The following is a 16,925-nucleotide window of genomic DNA, read 5'->3' on the forward strand; positions in this document are numbered from 1 at the left end:
TCAGCAAAATAAAGAAATAAAGAGTGCATTTCAAACTTTGTATTTAAAGGACAAAGAGTCTCAGTATAGGCACCAGTGGCAACTTTTATAGAAATCATAGTAAGCAATGAAGTATTTTTTTATTTCCTAAACTGATGAAAGAAACAGTTTCCTTGAAAACATTTTATTTCGTTGGTAGCCTTCCTATGATGATTGGTGCAGTCATTTCTGTAGGAGTTGAGTTGAGCATATCTGTTCGGGACCCCAAGTGAATCAAACATACAGCAGGAAGATTCCCAAGACTCATCCGATTGAGGATGTGTGGATGTTACTCCTATACTCTCAGTCTTCATTTTCTGTGTTTGTTCAGCTGTGGCTGCTTCCCATGACTATCTTGTCTCTATAAAAGACAGATTTATGGATGTTTCAGACATCGTAGGGACAGCACCTTGACACCTGGCCACCTCCTTGCAGCTATACCATAGAGTAACCTATTAGTGAGGGAAGAGCCTTCCTTAGTGATTTTGAACCAGGGAGCATTGATGTCACCACATAGAAGTAGTAGAGAATGACGTTCTGTGGAATGTCAGTACATTTTTTTTCCAGCTCCCATTGGCGGGTCTCCAACAGTATGGTATATATGACAACATAGCAGGACTTCTTGTGAACATACTGTGTGTCCTACCTTTAAGAGTTCCCTTCTCTTGTGCTTTCCAGGAGGTGTTGTTTATAGCGTTCTCCTTTCCCAGACGCTCACATAGAAGGCAGAGTATTGTGGCATTGATCTGTTTCTATTCCCATAACTCAGGATCAATATGGATCTAAGGCCCTGCTGCTGCTGAAATTATTCAAAAATAAGGTTATATGAAAAGTAATATTCCCATGCCTAGAGTTTTGCAAATCTGGGCACTATGAAAATGTTCCTCTTAGAAGGAACATCATGTTTGCTTTGCAATTGTTCACTGGGAACTTCAAAAGTTCAGTCTCACAGCTCAGAGGGTGGTTCTCTGAGTTTCCAAAGGCACACTGCAGTGAACATGAAGAGTATGGACAGATCCCTTCGGAAACAGAGTAGGTTTCATTTGCAAACAGTCATCAGTGGACTGGTGGTTCCTGCCAAGAGCACCATATTGAGAAAGGCAGAGATCAATGCAGTGATCCATTATCTAAGCCTCCCATGAATGCAGAAGCAAAGAGTCCTTGCCAAGGAGCCGTGTGTTTTATGATCTTGTTCTACACAAGAAGCCAGTTTGCCAGCTGTTGTTTCTTTCTGTCCCAGGATAAATGCTATACAAGTTGAAAAATTACTGTATCCTATTTTCAAATTTTACCATTTCCAATGCCTTCATTTGTTTTTGTTTTAAACAGACTTATCACCTATCCTATGGATGAGTTACTTGCCTTGCCTTGAAAAAATCAATAGTGCCATTGGATATTGATCAGCGTGGTCTCAGGGCTTTCAGAATGAATGGAAGGTCATGTGGCATGAATCTCCACCGGACATCAAGAACCCCACAGGGGCCTGGGCTACTCGGCAGTCAACATATCCCTCCCATCAGAGCCCACTCAGGCACTCCCTGTCCCTCTTCCTGTGCCAGCACACCGAGCCCCACCATTGGAAGTCTTGGTAATAGTCTTCACCTCAAGATGTCCTCTGGAGCAGGGATGGCTCCTCAGAGCAACATGGCCACGAGCCCCATCCATCTGCCTGCCCTGAGCCCCAGGAGACAATTATTGGCCAATGGAAAGCCTCAGTTCCAGGCTGGTGTCATGGCAGCATCGCATATTATAAAACCCAAACAGCAAGAATTTGGAGACCCCTTCTCTCCAAATCCTGAGAAAGGTAGGATTGTCACTTTGGAATCTCTTCCAAATGGGAACGTTTCATCTGCTTCATGTCTGCTGACTGCCAGTGAGTTCTATAGAAAATACATGTAATTCAGTATTAGGGTCAAGGTTCACGGTCTCGTGCATGGGAAGGACGCGTACTTTTGAATGTGTGTGTAAGTGATAGGTACAAGTGAGTGGTGCCTCGGAATTGAAGCAGAGTGGAAGGTGAAGCAGATCACCTTAGAAGGGAAATAGGGAGGAGGGAGATGACTGATGGGCAGGAGCTGGGTGCAAAGTCTGTCTTCTGCATACATGTGTCTCTGCCCTGTCTTATGGGGGTTCAGGGGTGGATTCTACAGGCAAAGGAGGACAGGGCCTAACCAGAACTAGAAGTACTAGAAGGAAATCTGCTCTCAGGAGGAGAGGATCACAAAGGAGACATTTTAGATCCAATAAAAAGAGGAATCAGGAAATAGAGATAAGAAAAATTTAGGAGGGAAATCAAAGAGGGAGATCAAGCAGGAATAATGCATGACTTATATAAATATATAAGTATTTATATATACTGGGCATTGAAACCGTGGGCTCACAGTAGCGTGCTAGGCAGCTGCTCTACCAGTGAGCTCTGACCGCGACATGTATTTAAATGTATACTTAAAATTGGCGAGTGACTAGAAAATGTGGTTAATTTGAAATACAGCATGTATTTTTAATTCAGTAGTGATTGGATTACCTTATATTTCAAATTAAAGAGTAGTTGTTGAGGACTAACAAACTATTTGAATGACATCTTTTCTCTAGCAGCTAATTTGTGTGGCCTTAATGGATGTACATTGCAGATGGCATGTGTGCTTAGGCTAGGAAGAAAAGGAGCCTATAGCCCACACAACTGCAGCTTTTAATGTAAAATGGCACTCTGCATAATTCTTAGGTACCTTGTCAGCTCGTATTAAATGTGTTTATACTGCAGTAGAGTTAGTAGCATGCTTCTGAATGGCCACTTACCCTGTTAGTTAAGGCGAATGATGAATAATAGCAGACATATAGCCAAAGGCTTATCTGTTTTAGTATCTGTGTAGTGTATGGAGTGTTCGACCATAAATAAAGAGACAAAAAAGAAAAAACCCACAAAGTAAACATATATGTAGCTTTTATATTTCTCCTTTACTCTCTTATTTTCTTTTTTCTTAGTTACTTATATTTAGTCTAAGTTCTGTTTGGAGATGTTTGCTTTCCTAGAGGTACTAGTATTTAAGTTCAAGTAGTTTGCCTGAGGGCCTTTTCTAGAATAGTTTGCCACCGTTAGGCTATTGGGCCCATGAGGTAGAATACTGAGTTTCTTCCTACCAAACTCCAATGTTTGGTTTTAGAGGCACTGTGCCAGTGGCACCTCTTGGCTCATCTTGACGAGGGAGCCTCAGCTTCCTTTTATAGGTACAGATGTCCATGTGACTGACAGTGGAAATATGATAATATTAGTAACCTGCGTTTCTCATATCATGTATGTGCCAGGCAGCATGTGTGGACATAGACTTCAGAGATTGCTCGCCACAGTCCAGGGTGTGTGCTATGGTGATTTAACTGATGGAGGTCCAAAGAGAACAAGCTCTTTGGCGACACTAAGAAAGAGTTCAATCTCTTAATATTACTTTGATAGAAGAAGTCGTAATTCCGTGACCCTGGTTTGAAGTGCGCTTCAGGAACTTGGGTTACGTTAGCTGAACTGAGCGAGTCATTGGGCCAGTGTATCTTGTCAGGCATGTAGACAGAGCAAGTGCTGCTTCGCAGTTCTTCCCCTGAAGCTTGTTGGCTCTTCACTAGCAGACAGTGCCTGGCTTCCCGTCAACATGCTTGGAGCGCAACTGAGTTCTCACAGATAAGAAGCTGGGGACAATCTGAAGTTATTCTTCTTAGCCCTGCATCTTGGATGCCATCAGTGGTCTTGGTGAAGCCAGAGGTGGTGGAATTGTTTCTGCAGATCTTGTCGGAATTCATAAATTAAGCCAATAACCAGCAGTCCGGGATTGCGTAAGCTCCATCTGAACATTTCTCAGAACATAATTATTGAACCTATAATGTCGAGGGTCTACTGTTCTGTAAGACTTGCCATTAAGATGTCCACCCCTCAGGCTTTTTGAGGATTCAGACAAATACATGGGCAGTTTGAAATGAAGCTCCGGGAGCTCTATGAGATGTGCACACTCAGAATAGTGTGGCAGCCTTTGTGTGTGAAAGTGTGTGTGTGTACATGTGCAGGCAGATGTGTACAGATGTGCAGAATAGAGGTCAGTGTTGGTCTCTTCTTCAGCCACCTCTCTGACTTACCTCTTTCTTCCTTTTATTTTTAAAAGACAGAGTCTCTTCTTGAGGCTGGGGCTCACTGTTTGGCTAGAAAGCTGCTCAGCCCTTTCCAGGGCTCGTCACATCTTTGCTTCCCCAGCTCTGCAGTTAGAGACATGGCTCACTACTCCTGGTGTTTACCAGGGTGCTGGGGAATCCGAACTTAAGTCTCCACACTAGCACAGCAATCACTTTAAAAACGGAGCCATCTCTCTAACCCCATCTGTCAGTGGTGAGAGGATTCCCTGCCCTGGTGAGAGGTGGATCTAGGGGAAAGTAGGATATCTAAGCACACACATTTGAGAGGCCTTGCAGTGTCCTCAGTTGTACGCACGAGAGAGTGATTATGTTCATGCATGAGCCAGCAGGGCATGTGTGTGTGCACATGAGAAACTTCCTAGCGTTTGTTTTGGGTAGGGAGAAGCAGTACAATCCAAGCCTGGAGGGGTGCAGATTTCTACCTGTCTCCACGTGGCTTGGAGGTGTAGAGGTTTTATCAGAACTGACACTGGAGAGGAGCCAACAGCACACACAAGATGAAGAGTCTGGAGTGATGCGCCAAGAGGTGTAGCTGTGTCTGAGCTGAGGAACTGATGCCAGAAGAGCTGATGGTCAAGTTCTTGTCCAGACTCGGGAAGAGCCACTGTTTCAGTGTGAGGCCAAAGGCAAGGAAAAGAAACTAGTGTTCCAGTTAGTTCAAAGGCAACAGACAGGAAAGGATTGCCCCTCATATGGGGGAAGGGTCAGGCTTTTGCTCAGACCCTCAGAAGATTGGAAGTCTTTCCTTACCAAGGAGGGCACTCCCCTTCCCCAGCCTGCTGATGTGCATGTTAATCTCATCCAGAAACACCCCAACATGAGCCGAGAATAATGTCTTACCAAACGTTTGAGCACCTTGTAGTCTAGGTAGATTGGCACAAGATTACCCACAGGCAGAGCCTTATTGCATTGTGGCACTGCACAGTTTACACTGCAATAAGAAAGAGTCTTTCCTGAGTCCTGAGAGTACTGACTCTCGGAACTGTATCCAGAGAGTTTAAGCTCTTGAGGATTGTTACAAGGAAAGACTGGTAGGAAGTATGGATTTGAATGTTACTTCTGTTGGTTAAAGAGTACCAATAATATTCTACTAGCCTAAAACCGCAGATAACAATGGCTTCAGCATCCTATGGTGTGAGTTCCAAATGATACCATGAGGTCACTGGCATGCCACAGTGAACTTAGATAGTCCTAGGGAACTTTAAATTTTGAAGGAATCAGAGAAGCACAGAGCATTCTTTGCTTACCAGGTTTAAATGTCTCTCGCTAGCAGAGATGATCACTTTCCATGGTAAATTTCATTCTGTTCCTTTTGGTGGTCTTTGCAAAGCTACTATTTCAGCAAACACTTTTTATTCCGGTTCCTGAAAGCATTATTCACTATAGAAGGTAGATATACAAGTGTCTATCACAAGATGAATTCTTACACGTATGGTGAAGGTACATGGAGAGGCAACTTGAAAAGGAAGGAAATTCCAACATATCTACTAACATGTAAGCATTGAGTAAACTGTGCTAAGTGAACTATATCGGCTTCAAAGAATATGCATTATGTGAGTCCTGTTGTGTAAGTTCTTGGAATCTTCAAGTTTGTGGGGCAGTGAAGGTTGCTAAGAACATGGGCAACAGGAACGAGAAGCTGGTACTCAGTGGGTACAGACATTTGGTTAGAGGTGAGAAAGTTTTGGCATTTGGTGGCTATTTTTTCTTTCATTTAAAAAAGTATTTAATTATTTAACATGTTGGGGTTTTCTTCGAGAGAGTCTCAAATGACTGACCTGGGACTCACTTTATAGCCCAGGATAGCCTTGAACTTGGGATGGTTACCCCTGTCTCTGCCTTCTGAATGCCAAGACTACAGGCATCAGTCACCACCCTAGGCTGTTTTACTACAACTTCAGGAAATGAGTAGATGTGAGCACTCAGTGAGCATGGAAGCATCTGCCTTGTCCTAAGGTTTGAGAACTGGTAGAGGGGGTACATCCCTCCTAAAATGGTACTTATTTAAGAGTCAAACAGGTATGCCATTTTTCTTTTAATTTATGAATATTACATTTTAAAGCAGCTAATCAGTTGCTAGTATATAAATGCTGTTAAGTGTTTACACCTAACTCCTTAATAAACGTGGCTGTTAGGTGTTTCTGTGGGCCCGAGGCCACCGTAAAAACATAAGAGACGCTCAGCTGGCCACATCTTCAAGTGCCCAGGGCCTGTCATGAGGTTGTTTTTCTTATGGCTGGGTCAGCGTTGGCTGTGCTGTACAGTCTGCACTGTCAGGCCTGAGACTGTGGAGTGTTCCTCTTGGCTGCACAGTAGCTGCCTCAGTCCAGCTCTGACTAGAGTTTGCCTTCTGAGAAGAGGGGGAAGGAAGGATAAAAGACAGAAAGAAAAAAAAGACTATTTCCCTCATATTTCCTTTTTAAACAGTTTCTTGGGAGCCCCATCCGGTCATCCCTACTTAAACTAACTAGTCTTTTAATAAGCTACTTCTTAATGATCAAAATTCATTATTTGGTCTCAGTGTTTTTGGTCTTTGTGTGTGTGTGTGTGTGTGTGGTGTTGTTTGCTTTCTTTCTCTGTCTTTTTTCCTTTTTTGCTTTACATTATTTTGTACTGAGTTCTATTATAATTAAATAACTAGTTGATTAATGTTTTTCTGAGACAAGGTTTTCCTATGTAATCCTGAATGGCTTGGAACTCAGTATGTAGACAGGCCTTGAATTTAGTGATCCTCCTACCTCAGTATCCCCAAAGTGCTGAGCCTATAGACATGTGCCACTACACATAGATGAATAGATTTGACTTCTCAGCATTTTGACACATTTATCTGTATCAAGTACATTGAACCACTCAAAAAAGTCACATTTATCTTCAAGTTGGCCTTCTTCATTTATATACACAAATGCATGTTCATCATAACCGGGAAGTTAACTCAGACACAACAATATCACTTATATATAATTATATCTTAATATGCAGTCCATGATGAAATTAATTTTGCATTATTGTTTTATATTTTATTCAAAAATTAAATTATTTTCTCTCTCCACTTATGATCCAGTGCCCTCTCTCATTAGTTTTTAATTTAGACAGCTCTAATCAGGTTCAAGCGTATTATATGTGGCTATTGCAGTATTTCAGGTTCTTTTTCTAGACCTCCTCTTTTCTTTCCCCTTTATGCTTGTGTGTGTGTGTGTGTGTGTGTGTGTGTGTGTGCGTGCGTGCGTGCGTCTGTCTGTCTGTCTGTCTGTCTGTCTGTGTCTGGTTCAGGTGAGCTGTCCTATTGCTCAGGCTGCTTGGCAACTAATAGTCAGGGAAGTTGAGCTAATTCAGGTTAGAATATAGGCTGAAAGGGACTGGAGGGATGGCTCACTGCTTGCTGTGCATTCAAGACTTGAGTCTGGACTCCCAGAACCCTTGTAAAAGCACTGTTGTGTGCTTTTATAATTATAATGTGCCAGAGCAGACACAGGAGGATTCTCCTGAGCTCCCTGGAAGCCACTCCAGCTGAAATGGTGAGCCTGAGGATCAGAAAGACCTGTCTCAGAAATACGGTGGAGAAGGATAGAGGATACCATCCAGTGTTAACCTTCGGACTGCACACCACATGCATGAGTGCACACTTTCCCATGTGTGCACACGTGCACACACCCATTAAAAAGAAGAATATGGAATAGGTAATTTGTGGGTAGACATGAGCTTGTCAGCAGATCACTGCACTGAGGACATGTTTCCTGTCAAAATTTGTCGGTGATGTCACATTCGTTAGCTTCTTACAGCTTCCCCTCTGGTCTGGGTCTAAGTCAGGTTTTCCTGGTTGAATATGATGGTGGTTTCTGGCTTTTTCAGACCTTGTGTGGTTATCAGCCAGTGTTTTACAGTGACAAGATACTTGATCATGGACCTAAAAGAGGAAGGACTTGTTTCTGCTCACAGTGCCCTGGACTCTGTCTAGCATAGAGCGGCATGATGGAGGGTATCAGCTTGGTCATGTGTAGGAGCAATCGGTTCCTTGCATAGTAGCCAGAGTGAGAGACACTTCGTGTTCAGAGTTTAGAGGTGGGTATAGCATTCCCAGCCTGCCCTTTGTGGCCTGTGTGTGCCAGCCTGAGAACATGTCCTGGATTCTACTGCCTCCCAAAAGAACGCCTCTAGTGAGGGCAAACGTGCAGATACACAGTGTGTGGGGGCATTTTGGATTCAGACCACAGCTGCTGAAGGAGTCTCCCTCGTCTCTTTCAAATCACGGGAGACTCACTCAGGGCCTCTTCAAAAAACGGTTCTCTGTGACTCATTCCTGTCATAATTCTTTCTGATGCTCGAATTAACCCAAATATGGCCAAAGGAACCCTCTTGAGGTCAGTTCCTGTGTCCTTTAACCATGTTCCCATTAAATGCTTCCTGTTTTCAGATGTAACAAGATGTTTTTGCCTCTTACTGGTACTTCCCTGCCCTAGACCTGAAATCACCCACTTTCACCCAAATCTCAAGTCCCTTTTAGTGGGAGATGTTTGGAGAGCCGTGTAAAAGGCCATCCTTCCCACCTCTGAGATGCCATAACTTCTAAGCTCTGCCCATGGATAGAGTCAGGGGATGCATTGGAAAAAGAACTGCCATTCAAACACACCACTGTGTTCTTCGTTGTAGGCCAGAGAGAGCTTGAGTCAGGGCCTTTTTAGCCTTTCTGACTTACAGTAGGGGAGGGGGCTGGTTTTAGCTTAACATTTCTGAAGTAGTAGACACAAGGTCAGTTTTTAATATGTGGGGATGAGCATTCCTTCTTCTGAGCCTCAGGGGCCAGCGTATGAGGGAGGCATTGTGTGTAGGGCACTTGTTAACCTGGCAAGGGTTTGTGACTGTGGGCTTGTGACTTTGCACTAGCGATAGCATATCCTTGCTTCCTGGTCCAGCCGAACTCACTGTAATTAGACTTGTAGAAACTCATTTTTCAAAGCATCAGGGAAATCAGTTTTATGATCCCCACTTTAAGCACATTTGACATGACTATTTAAATATTTAAGACAGTTCTGCAAGTGTAGTACCCAGAGGACTGTATAATTGGGAAGATTTTCATTATAAAGGTTTTGATTTTACCTCAGGCCCTCTGACATTTCTTGTTGGGCTCGGCTGTCCTTGGAGACAAAAGGAGTTAGTTATTCATTAGCATCTGTGGGTTATTCATTATTGTTGGTTAGAGGAAAACAGAATAATATCAACAGAGGAAAGCAAACTAATTGGGATTTTTAAAACTCCTTTGTGTCACTTAAGGCTGGTGTCTCTGTAAAGACCTAGTTCAGGAAAGATAATGTATTCTGTGGACCTGGGAGGGCCAACACTTACTGTACGTTAAATAACACACCAAGGTTTGCTTTTATTTTTATTTTTTAAGTGCTCATTGGCTTGTTTCATTGGTTGGAGCCTGGAGTTGAGGTTAGGGGTTGATTCCTGGGTGGGTCAGCTAGCTTCTTGTTTTCTCCTCCCGGGCCATCACACATTCAGTTTACAAGATTGCCACTGATTTAAAATGTTACTCCTCTGTGGTAGTATACCTCCACTTTATTTTGAAAAACAACAGACAACACAAACAAACTGTTACCTTGTCTCCGACCCTCACAGGGCTGCTGAGTAGAATGCAGCCATGCTGGAGACAGACTGGGAGTAGCAATATGGGGGGACCCCCTCTTGTTTGGGAAAAATACAGTTAAAAAGAGCAAAACACTTGGATCACCCTTTTCTTCACTTCTGCTTTTTAATCATTGTATTTCCTTGCACTTCCAGTGTGGCTTCCTGTAGAATTAGAGCAAATAAAGTTAATATTCCATAAAAGGCTCCAAAAATAACCAAATCGACCAGAGACCAAAGGCATTATTCCAGTTGAGGTGGCCGGAGTTTGCATTTCGTCTGGCCAACAAGGCAGGTGAAGCACAATGTTTACTTTTGTTTACTCCCTGGGCTGCACAGGGCCTACTTTGTGTGATTTATTGATGCTGGGTGTAAATCAAATTGATGATGAGTTTCCAAGTATTACTGAATGGCAGGTACGATTTGTTCCAGTTCATAAAAGTGCTTTGTCAGGCAGACCTGTAGCATTCCATGTTTAAAAGAATACAGTGTATTCTGTGAATAACTTTCTCCCTTGCAGTACTATAGGACAGCAAACTGAAACAGGAGGGGAGCATGCTTTTAAAGGCTGTTTGCTGTCAGAATTACATGGGTTTTCCCCTCTTAACAGGCAACAGAGAATTAGGCAAACTCTAGAAAGAAAACAGTTATTGGCGTTTGTGGAAGACCTACAATATGCCAGACATTGAGACTGGGCAGAGCCAGTGTGTCAGGTCTCTCGTTTAACTTCAGTTTGTAAGTACAGAAGGCACTGTTGAGGAAGGTCCGACTTCTCACCTGAGTTCGTTTACATGGGGATAAGAGTCCGAGCTGATTTTTTCTGCAAGTAAGTTTGTCTTACTCCAGGATTTGTTCCTCCAATGTGTTTAGGCACCTACCATGAGCCTTGGGAACCACTGATGGAGTACTTTTGCCTAGAGGGGGAATTTAAATAGACCATGCTCCAGTGGAAGGCCACACATCCAAGGACGTTTGGGAAGTAGAAATGTTGGGTGGATAGGTATCCGGGCTGGAGGGTATCGGGAGTTGATCTGGAAAGAGTTGGGGGAGGAAGGTGGTGTGATCAAAATACAATGTAGGGAATTAAAGAGAACTAATTTTTTTAAACATTCACCAAGAGCCTTTGGCATGTTTGTTGCCTGGCCCTGTAATGCACTGTCAGAGTATCCTTGTCTTGCATCTCAGGATTCGTTTCACAACCTCAGGATTTTCCATGATTCTTAAAGAAAATCAATAGTAGTATATACTTACTATTTATAACTAAGACAATATAATATTTTAACTAAAATATAAGAGGGCTACAAAAGCAACACAACTTTTGATAAAAAAATACTGCTATAATATGAAAGTGTTTCATTGTAACTGCACTTAAACATTGAAAGAAGCATCAGACAAGCTTTATCTAAAAGTGGAATTAGCTGAAATTCTGCTAATCCACGTAAGTTTACTTATCACTCAGATATCGTGTTTGCTTTCAACAATATGGAGTAGAAATGGTAGCATATTTCTATGAAAGCAGTGATGAGTTTTCCCTTGATTGCCATTATAACTTTGTAGATAATTTAGCATAAATATGAGTCATTAAAACATGGACTAAGGATCCAAATACAGACCAGACTTGAAGGGCTGGGGGCAGGCTCTGTTGTGCTCTAGTTGTAGACAGTACTTTGTATGTGTGGGCATTGCTGCACCAGCAGCCTGCTAAGAGGCCACCTCATGTCTGAGGTAGAAGAATGAAAGCAGACATTAGGAAAGTATCCCCTTGACTGACTCAAATACATTTTATTTGAGCATGCTTCACGTAAAGGTTTGGAGTTGTCTTCTCTGTCAATTTTAGTAGAAGTGGCTGACTTTGTGTAGTGTGGGAAAGCTCAGAAGAAGTCCTGGGGTGTTTTCAGGACACCAAGGAGAACCTCACTATAGTTATTTTATTACAGACAAAATAACCCTAGAAGTTTCTGAAACAGTTAATGAATGTCTGAAAAAGCATAGGTTAGCTCTCAGATTAGGGCATATACTATAATGGCAGGAAGCATTGCCACCCTAGGGCTGGAGGCTGGAAGGGGAGAGGGTACCAGTTACCAGAATCTAGAATCTTCAAGACATGATCCAGCTGGTCATGGTACTGCTGAGAACTGGAATGAATTGTCTATCTGGTTACTTTTCTAGAATCAAAATAGTAATTATGGGCTTCTATTATCTGTGAGCATGACTGCCAGACCTGGGATATTCTATATAGTTGTTAATCAATAACTGCACTCAGAAAAGGAGTCAGTCAGGGCTCTGTGGGACTTGGTCTCACTTTTTGTTCTGGTTCTTAAGCTGAACGGCGTGATAGAGTGCTAGGCCTGGGTGAAATCGTTGAACTACGTTATGGGGTTCCTCTCAGAAATGTTTGAAGTGTTTGGAACAAGCTCAAAGAAATAAAGCAAAACAAGAGCACAGCTTCCTTTTCATGCTGTCTTTGTAGTTTTTAATCAGATTTTAAAGGATAATGGTAGTTAATACATAACATAATATGGCACATGTTGCTATAAATTCGAGATACTTTATGTTATTACATCTGAGCTGCGTCAAAACTCAGTGAGGTGAGGACCATTGGGCTCATTGTTATTGTTGTTCTTCATGTTTTATAGCTTAGGAAACTAAGATCTTGTACCATTTATTCATTCACATGTAGCTAGGAAGTCGAAGGACCAGGACTCAAGCCTATCAGTCAGCTCTAGAGTACATACATACCTTTAGCCATTAAGCAATATCGTGTGTGTATGTGTGTGTGTGTTTGTGCATGCATGTGCACATGTGCACATTTTGTGCATGTGTTCTGTGACAAACATTTCCTGGGGGAGAAGATACACATCTATTCACCCCAGGTAAGAAACCCATGACCAACCAAAGTCTGGATACCACCAAAGTTCAACTTGGCAAACCAGCGAATTTTATTGGGGTGAGGGGATACCCAGAGGAGCAGAAATGACTCAAAGGCAGTTTGCTCACCATGGCCAGCTCACCAGCATGAGTGACAGTTCACAAAAGTTGGGAAACCTAGAGGACACTACACAGCCTGCTGGCAGCTCATCAAGTTGGAGACTTGTCCTTCCAGGCGTCTCATTGGTATAAACTGCTTCTAGGAAACTCTTCTTGTTAGAGAGCCTTCTTTGAAGCTTGGCTTTGCTTACTGTTCCAGGCAAGGAGGGGCATAGTGGATCTGGTCAGTTTCATGGAGCTCTTGAAGCCATGTTGTTGTTGTTGTTGATGATGATGATGTTGAATATCCCTGCTTAAAGAACTCCCCTTCAGGATGGAATATTTTAATCTTCAATGAGACTATTACTCAACGCTCTATTCCTGTAGAAGTCCACCTATGGCTAAGAAATAGGCCATCATGCTGCAACAGTTAAGTCACCTGTTAGAGCTTCTTCACCAGAGGTTACGAGTAGAGACTGACAACAGTGATCTATGGGTAGACACAGAATGTTTAAAGGGGACTTTAAGAGGCACACCGTACCCATCTAGGGCAATCATACAAGTTGTTTCTCTGTTGGGACTTCTGACCTCCCCAGCTACAGGTTTTTGTTCTGGGTTATGGTACTAGGCTTGGGTTCCCTTCTGTGTGGTGTGCCTTAAATTCATTTAGGAGGCTGTTGGTCTTAACCATGCTAGCTGAGCCACTACTGCACAAGCAGGCACATCATGCCTGAAATGTTGGTGTTTTAGTACACAGGGTCCATAGCCAGGAAGGGATGTTGGTGACAGTTCTCCACCAGCAGCCTGCATGGCCCCCTCTGACCAGTCCTAACTTATTTTCCCTGTGTCCCACAGTCAGAGCATGTGTATGTGTGGTGTCTTCAGCAATAGAGTATGACTGTCTAGTCCTGGCATACGACTAACAGCAGTAGCAATAGCTTTTATGATTTTGTGAGGCCTAGGTGCTTCCCTGGCCAACGATTCACAGAAGGGTAGCCCACCCCTGACACTGGGTGTCCTTTTCACCTTATGAAGGGTACCTTTAGGAAATTTATTTTTTTTTCCTTCCAGTTAACCCAGCCTTGGTAAGGTGGTAAGGTAGGTGGAAGTGCCATTGTACTTGGTTGTCTCTCTAATGGCTTTCCAAGTCTGCAAAGCCTTTCTAGAGCATAGGGAGGACAAATAGCATCCAGAACCACCATCCCATAGGTGACAAACATCACCTCAGTGAAGCATCATTGAGGTTCTGAGCAAGGGTCAGGTGACCCTATAGTTTTACCATTAAGAGGACACTAAAGTTGGAGCACAAGCAATGGGTCTGGTATTTCACGGAAAGGTTCTGCCCGTTGGTATCAATTGCTCTTTCCATAGATCAAGGTTCAGTACCCATCATGGCCAGGAGGTGCTAACTTAAATTAGCTCCCTGTAATCCTTAGTCATTCTCTCTGGGCCATTTCCTTATCCTGGAGCTCTTCAACAGAGCCTCCCTACATTTCTCTACACCTGATAAACTTAGTGGGTGTATTGGCTGGTTTTTATGTCAACTTGACACAAGTTAGAGCCATCAGGGAGGAAGTAGCCTCGATTGAGAAAATATCTACATATGATCAGGCTGTAGGCAAGCCTGTGGGGGCATTTTCTCAGTTAATGACTCATGGAGGAGGTCCCAGCCCATTGTAGGTGGTGCCACTCTTGGGCAGGTGGTCTTGGGTTCTCTAAGAAAGCAGCCTGAGCAAGCCCTGGGAAGTTAGCCAGTAAGCATCACTCCTACATGGCCTCTGTATCATCTCCTGACTCCATGAGTTCCTGCCCTCAGTGCTTTTGATGATGAACTGTTGCATGGATCTCCAAGTTGCTTTTGGTCCTGGTGTTTAATCATAGCAACAGCAAACGTAGCCAAGACAGTGAGCCTGACTCAACTTGCTCATATCTCTACTCAGGTCTAAGGGACAACAAGGTTCTGCTTTCCCCAGATGCACCTGCTGGGTCTCTGGGTCAGGGTTGCCCTGGGCTGGCACTCTGGGTATAGCTATAGATATTGCCTCTCCATCCACCATACCTAGTTGTTGGGGGAGTTCTTGATTGGGTAAGCCATATTTACCCCTAGTATAACATTAGCTGTAGGGAAGTGTACCCTCCTTAGACAAGGAAATAATTGCCCACCCCTGGGATAGCTTGTCTTTCCCTGTGTTGTTCTAGCACAGATGTCTTCTGGGAACTGCTCCTCCAGTTTTGAAGCCCCCCTCCCCCAAGGCTCCTTAGCACACAATTTGGCTTTCTCTCCGTTACTTCCTTAAGAACTCCAGCTCTACATGAATGCAGCCATGTTTATCTTACGTAACCCAGAAAGATGTCTTCCCATCTTTACGTTTTCACTGTCTCCTCTGCTTTGCTCCCTCGTTTTATGAACTCTTTACATGCTGGGCCATGCCAAAGCCTTTCCTACTTTTCAAAGACTTTCCCCACTAATGGATTATAGGCCCACAGCAGCCTTGAGGTCCCTGCTGGATTAGCCTTTTCTTAATCTCCTCAGAGAACACAGGTCTGCTTGGCTGGGTGAACTGGGGTGCAAATGCAGCTTCTTTTATTCCTAGCTCCTTAGCCCTCGTCCCTCCTCTATTGCTTTCCAGTCCAGGGAATTTATGAGGATTTCAGATGGATGAAACCAAGTGATCCTAACGGCTTTGGTAAGACAGTCAGTCAGGACTGAGTTCGCTCATATTGTCTCAGGTTATGAAGCCTTTGCCTTCTGGAGGGATGGGAAGTTACATTACTCAGTTTTCTGATTGATCCTATCTCCTCCCATGTACCACAGGCTCACTAGCCAGGCCTTGGCTGGCTCTTTATTGCTTATTTAAAAGTCTTCCCTAATTTTAGCAATTAGATTCCCGAGTGTTTCCTGATTACTCTAGTTTCTTGTAAGAGTCCATGGTTGATGCCCCATCTGCATGTTGGATTGAAGATTTTCCTCTTTTTCCACTAAAGGTCAGACTTGAGGGGTATCTTCTATTCCTTTACCACCTCTCTTTTATTCTCACTTATTTTATGGACTTGCCAAGTTGGAGGTAACGTGGAGGATGCCAGCCTCATCTCCTTTTCTTGTTGCAGTTGCTCCTTTAAGTAAAGGGCTAAGAGCCCATGAACTGTGTGCTTCCATGTCTAAGGCAAAGTGATGACATTCATCCCACATCCCACTAGAGTTAGCAGTCACTAGAGAGCTCCTGAGATGTACTCATGGACTAGTATTATAGGAGGAACAAAAGCAATTTTGAATATTTTAGAGGGGGTTGGGCTTCTCTGAGTCAAGTGAGCAGTGAGACACTGGAAATCCTGATTAAGAGAGAAAGCAGGCACATAGGTTATTGGTTCAGATAACCTGAGATTCCATATGTCCTTGGACATTCAGGTGGGAAGGTCAGAGATTTTAAGTGTCATAGAAATGTATTTAAAAGGTTTTACATAATGGATCCAGATGGCATAATTTACACTTCTGAAGAGGATGTGTGCTGTTTGTGTCCTGTGCTGAGAACTCTCTGTTTAGAGAGAAGAATGGCCACAGGAAAGATGGGTTCGGCTAGTGTAATCTCCCTGCTGAAATGGGCAGTGACTTGGGAATGGTAAGACATTTAGATTGGTGTTAGTTCGTTCAGTAGGGATTGCTGAGGGTTCCTTGTTCAGCAGTAAGAATGGGTAGGAGATCAGATTTCTGTTTTGCACATATTTGGGGCACCTCTCAGGTTCTCACATGGGACTGTTTGCATATACAGTTGGATATGAAAGGCTGGAGGTCTGGAGTAGACTGTGAGCCAGGGATCAAGATGTAAGTGTTAACAGCAAAGAGGATATATGGTATCATGGGGCTACTAAACTCTGGCCAAGGATGATGAGGATGGAGAAGCTGGCCAAGACCCAAGCCTTGGGGGAAATCAGTGTATAATGCTGGGAAGAACCTAAGCAGCTGTAACCAGTGAGGTAGGAGGATATCCAGGGTAGAGGGAACTGTGGAAGCCATGCCAACAAAGCCATTCAAGAAGGGGAGTGTGATTGGCTAGCTCACGTGGTGGTATGAGGTTAGACTAGATGGAACCAGGAAATTCCATATTGGATTGGGCCAAAGGGAGGTTGCTGTTGCCTTGGAGAAGAGAACA

The 16,925-nt window shown here is 43.4% G+C and overlaps 1 protein-coding gene across 1 annotated transcript in view; it reads left to right on the plus strand.

Annotated features, from left to right (window-relative positions):
• Positions 1-1,400: 1,400 nt before the first annotated feature.
• Glis3 (GLIS family zinc finger 3) overlaps positions 1,401-16,925 on the plus strand; it is a 398,320-nt gene continuing 382,795 nt past the window's right edge. The window contains exon 1 of the mRNA XM_028764109.1: positions 1,401-1,822. Within this exon, the coding sequence (XP_028619942.1) occupies positions 1,444-1,822 (379 nt within the window). The 5' untranslated portion in view covers positions 1,401-1,443. The remainder of the gene's footprint in view (positions 1,823-16,925) is intronic.

The sequence above is a fragment of the Grammomys surdaster genome, unplaced genomic scaffold, assembly GCF_004785775.1.
Source record: "Grammomys surdaster isolate TR1022 unplaced genomic scaffold, NIH_TR_1.0 141, whole genome shotgun sequence".
In the NCBI taxonomy this organism is placed as follows: domain Eukaryota; kingdom Metazoa; phylum Chordata; class Mammalia; order Rodentia; family Muridae; genus Grammomys; species Grammomys surdaster.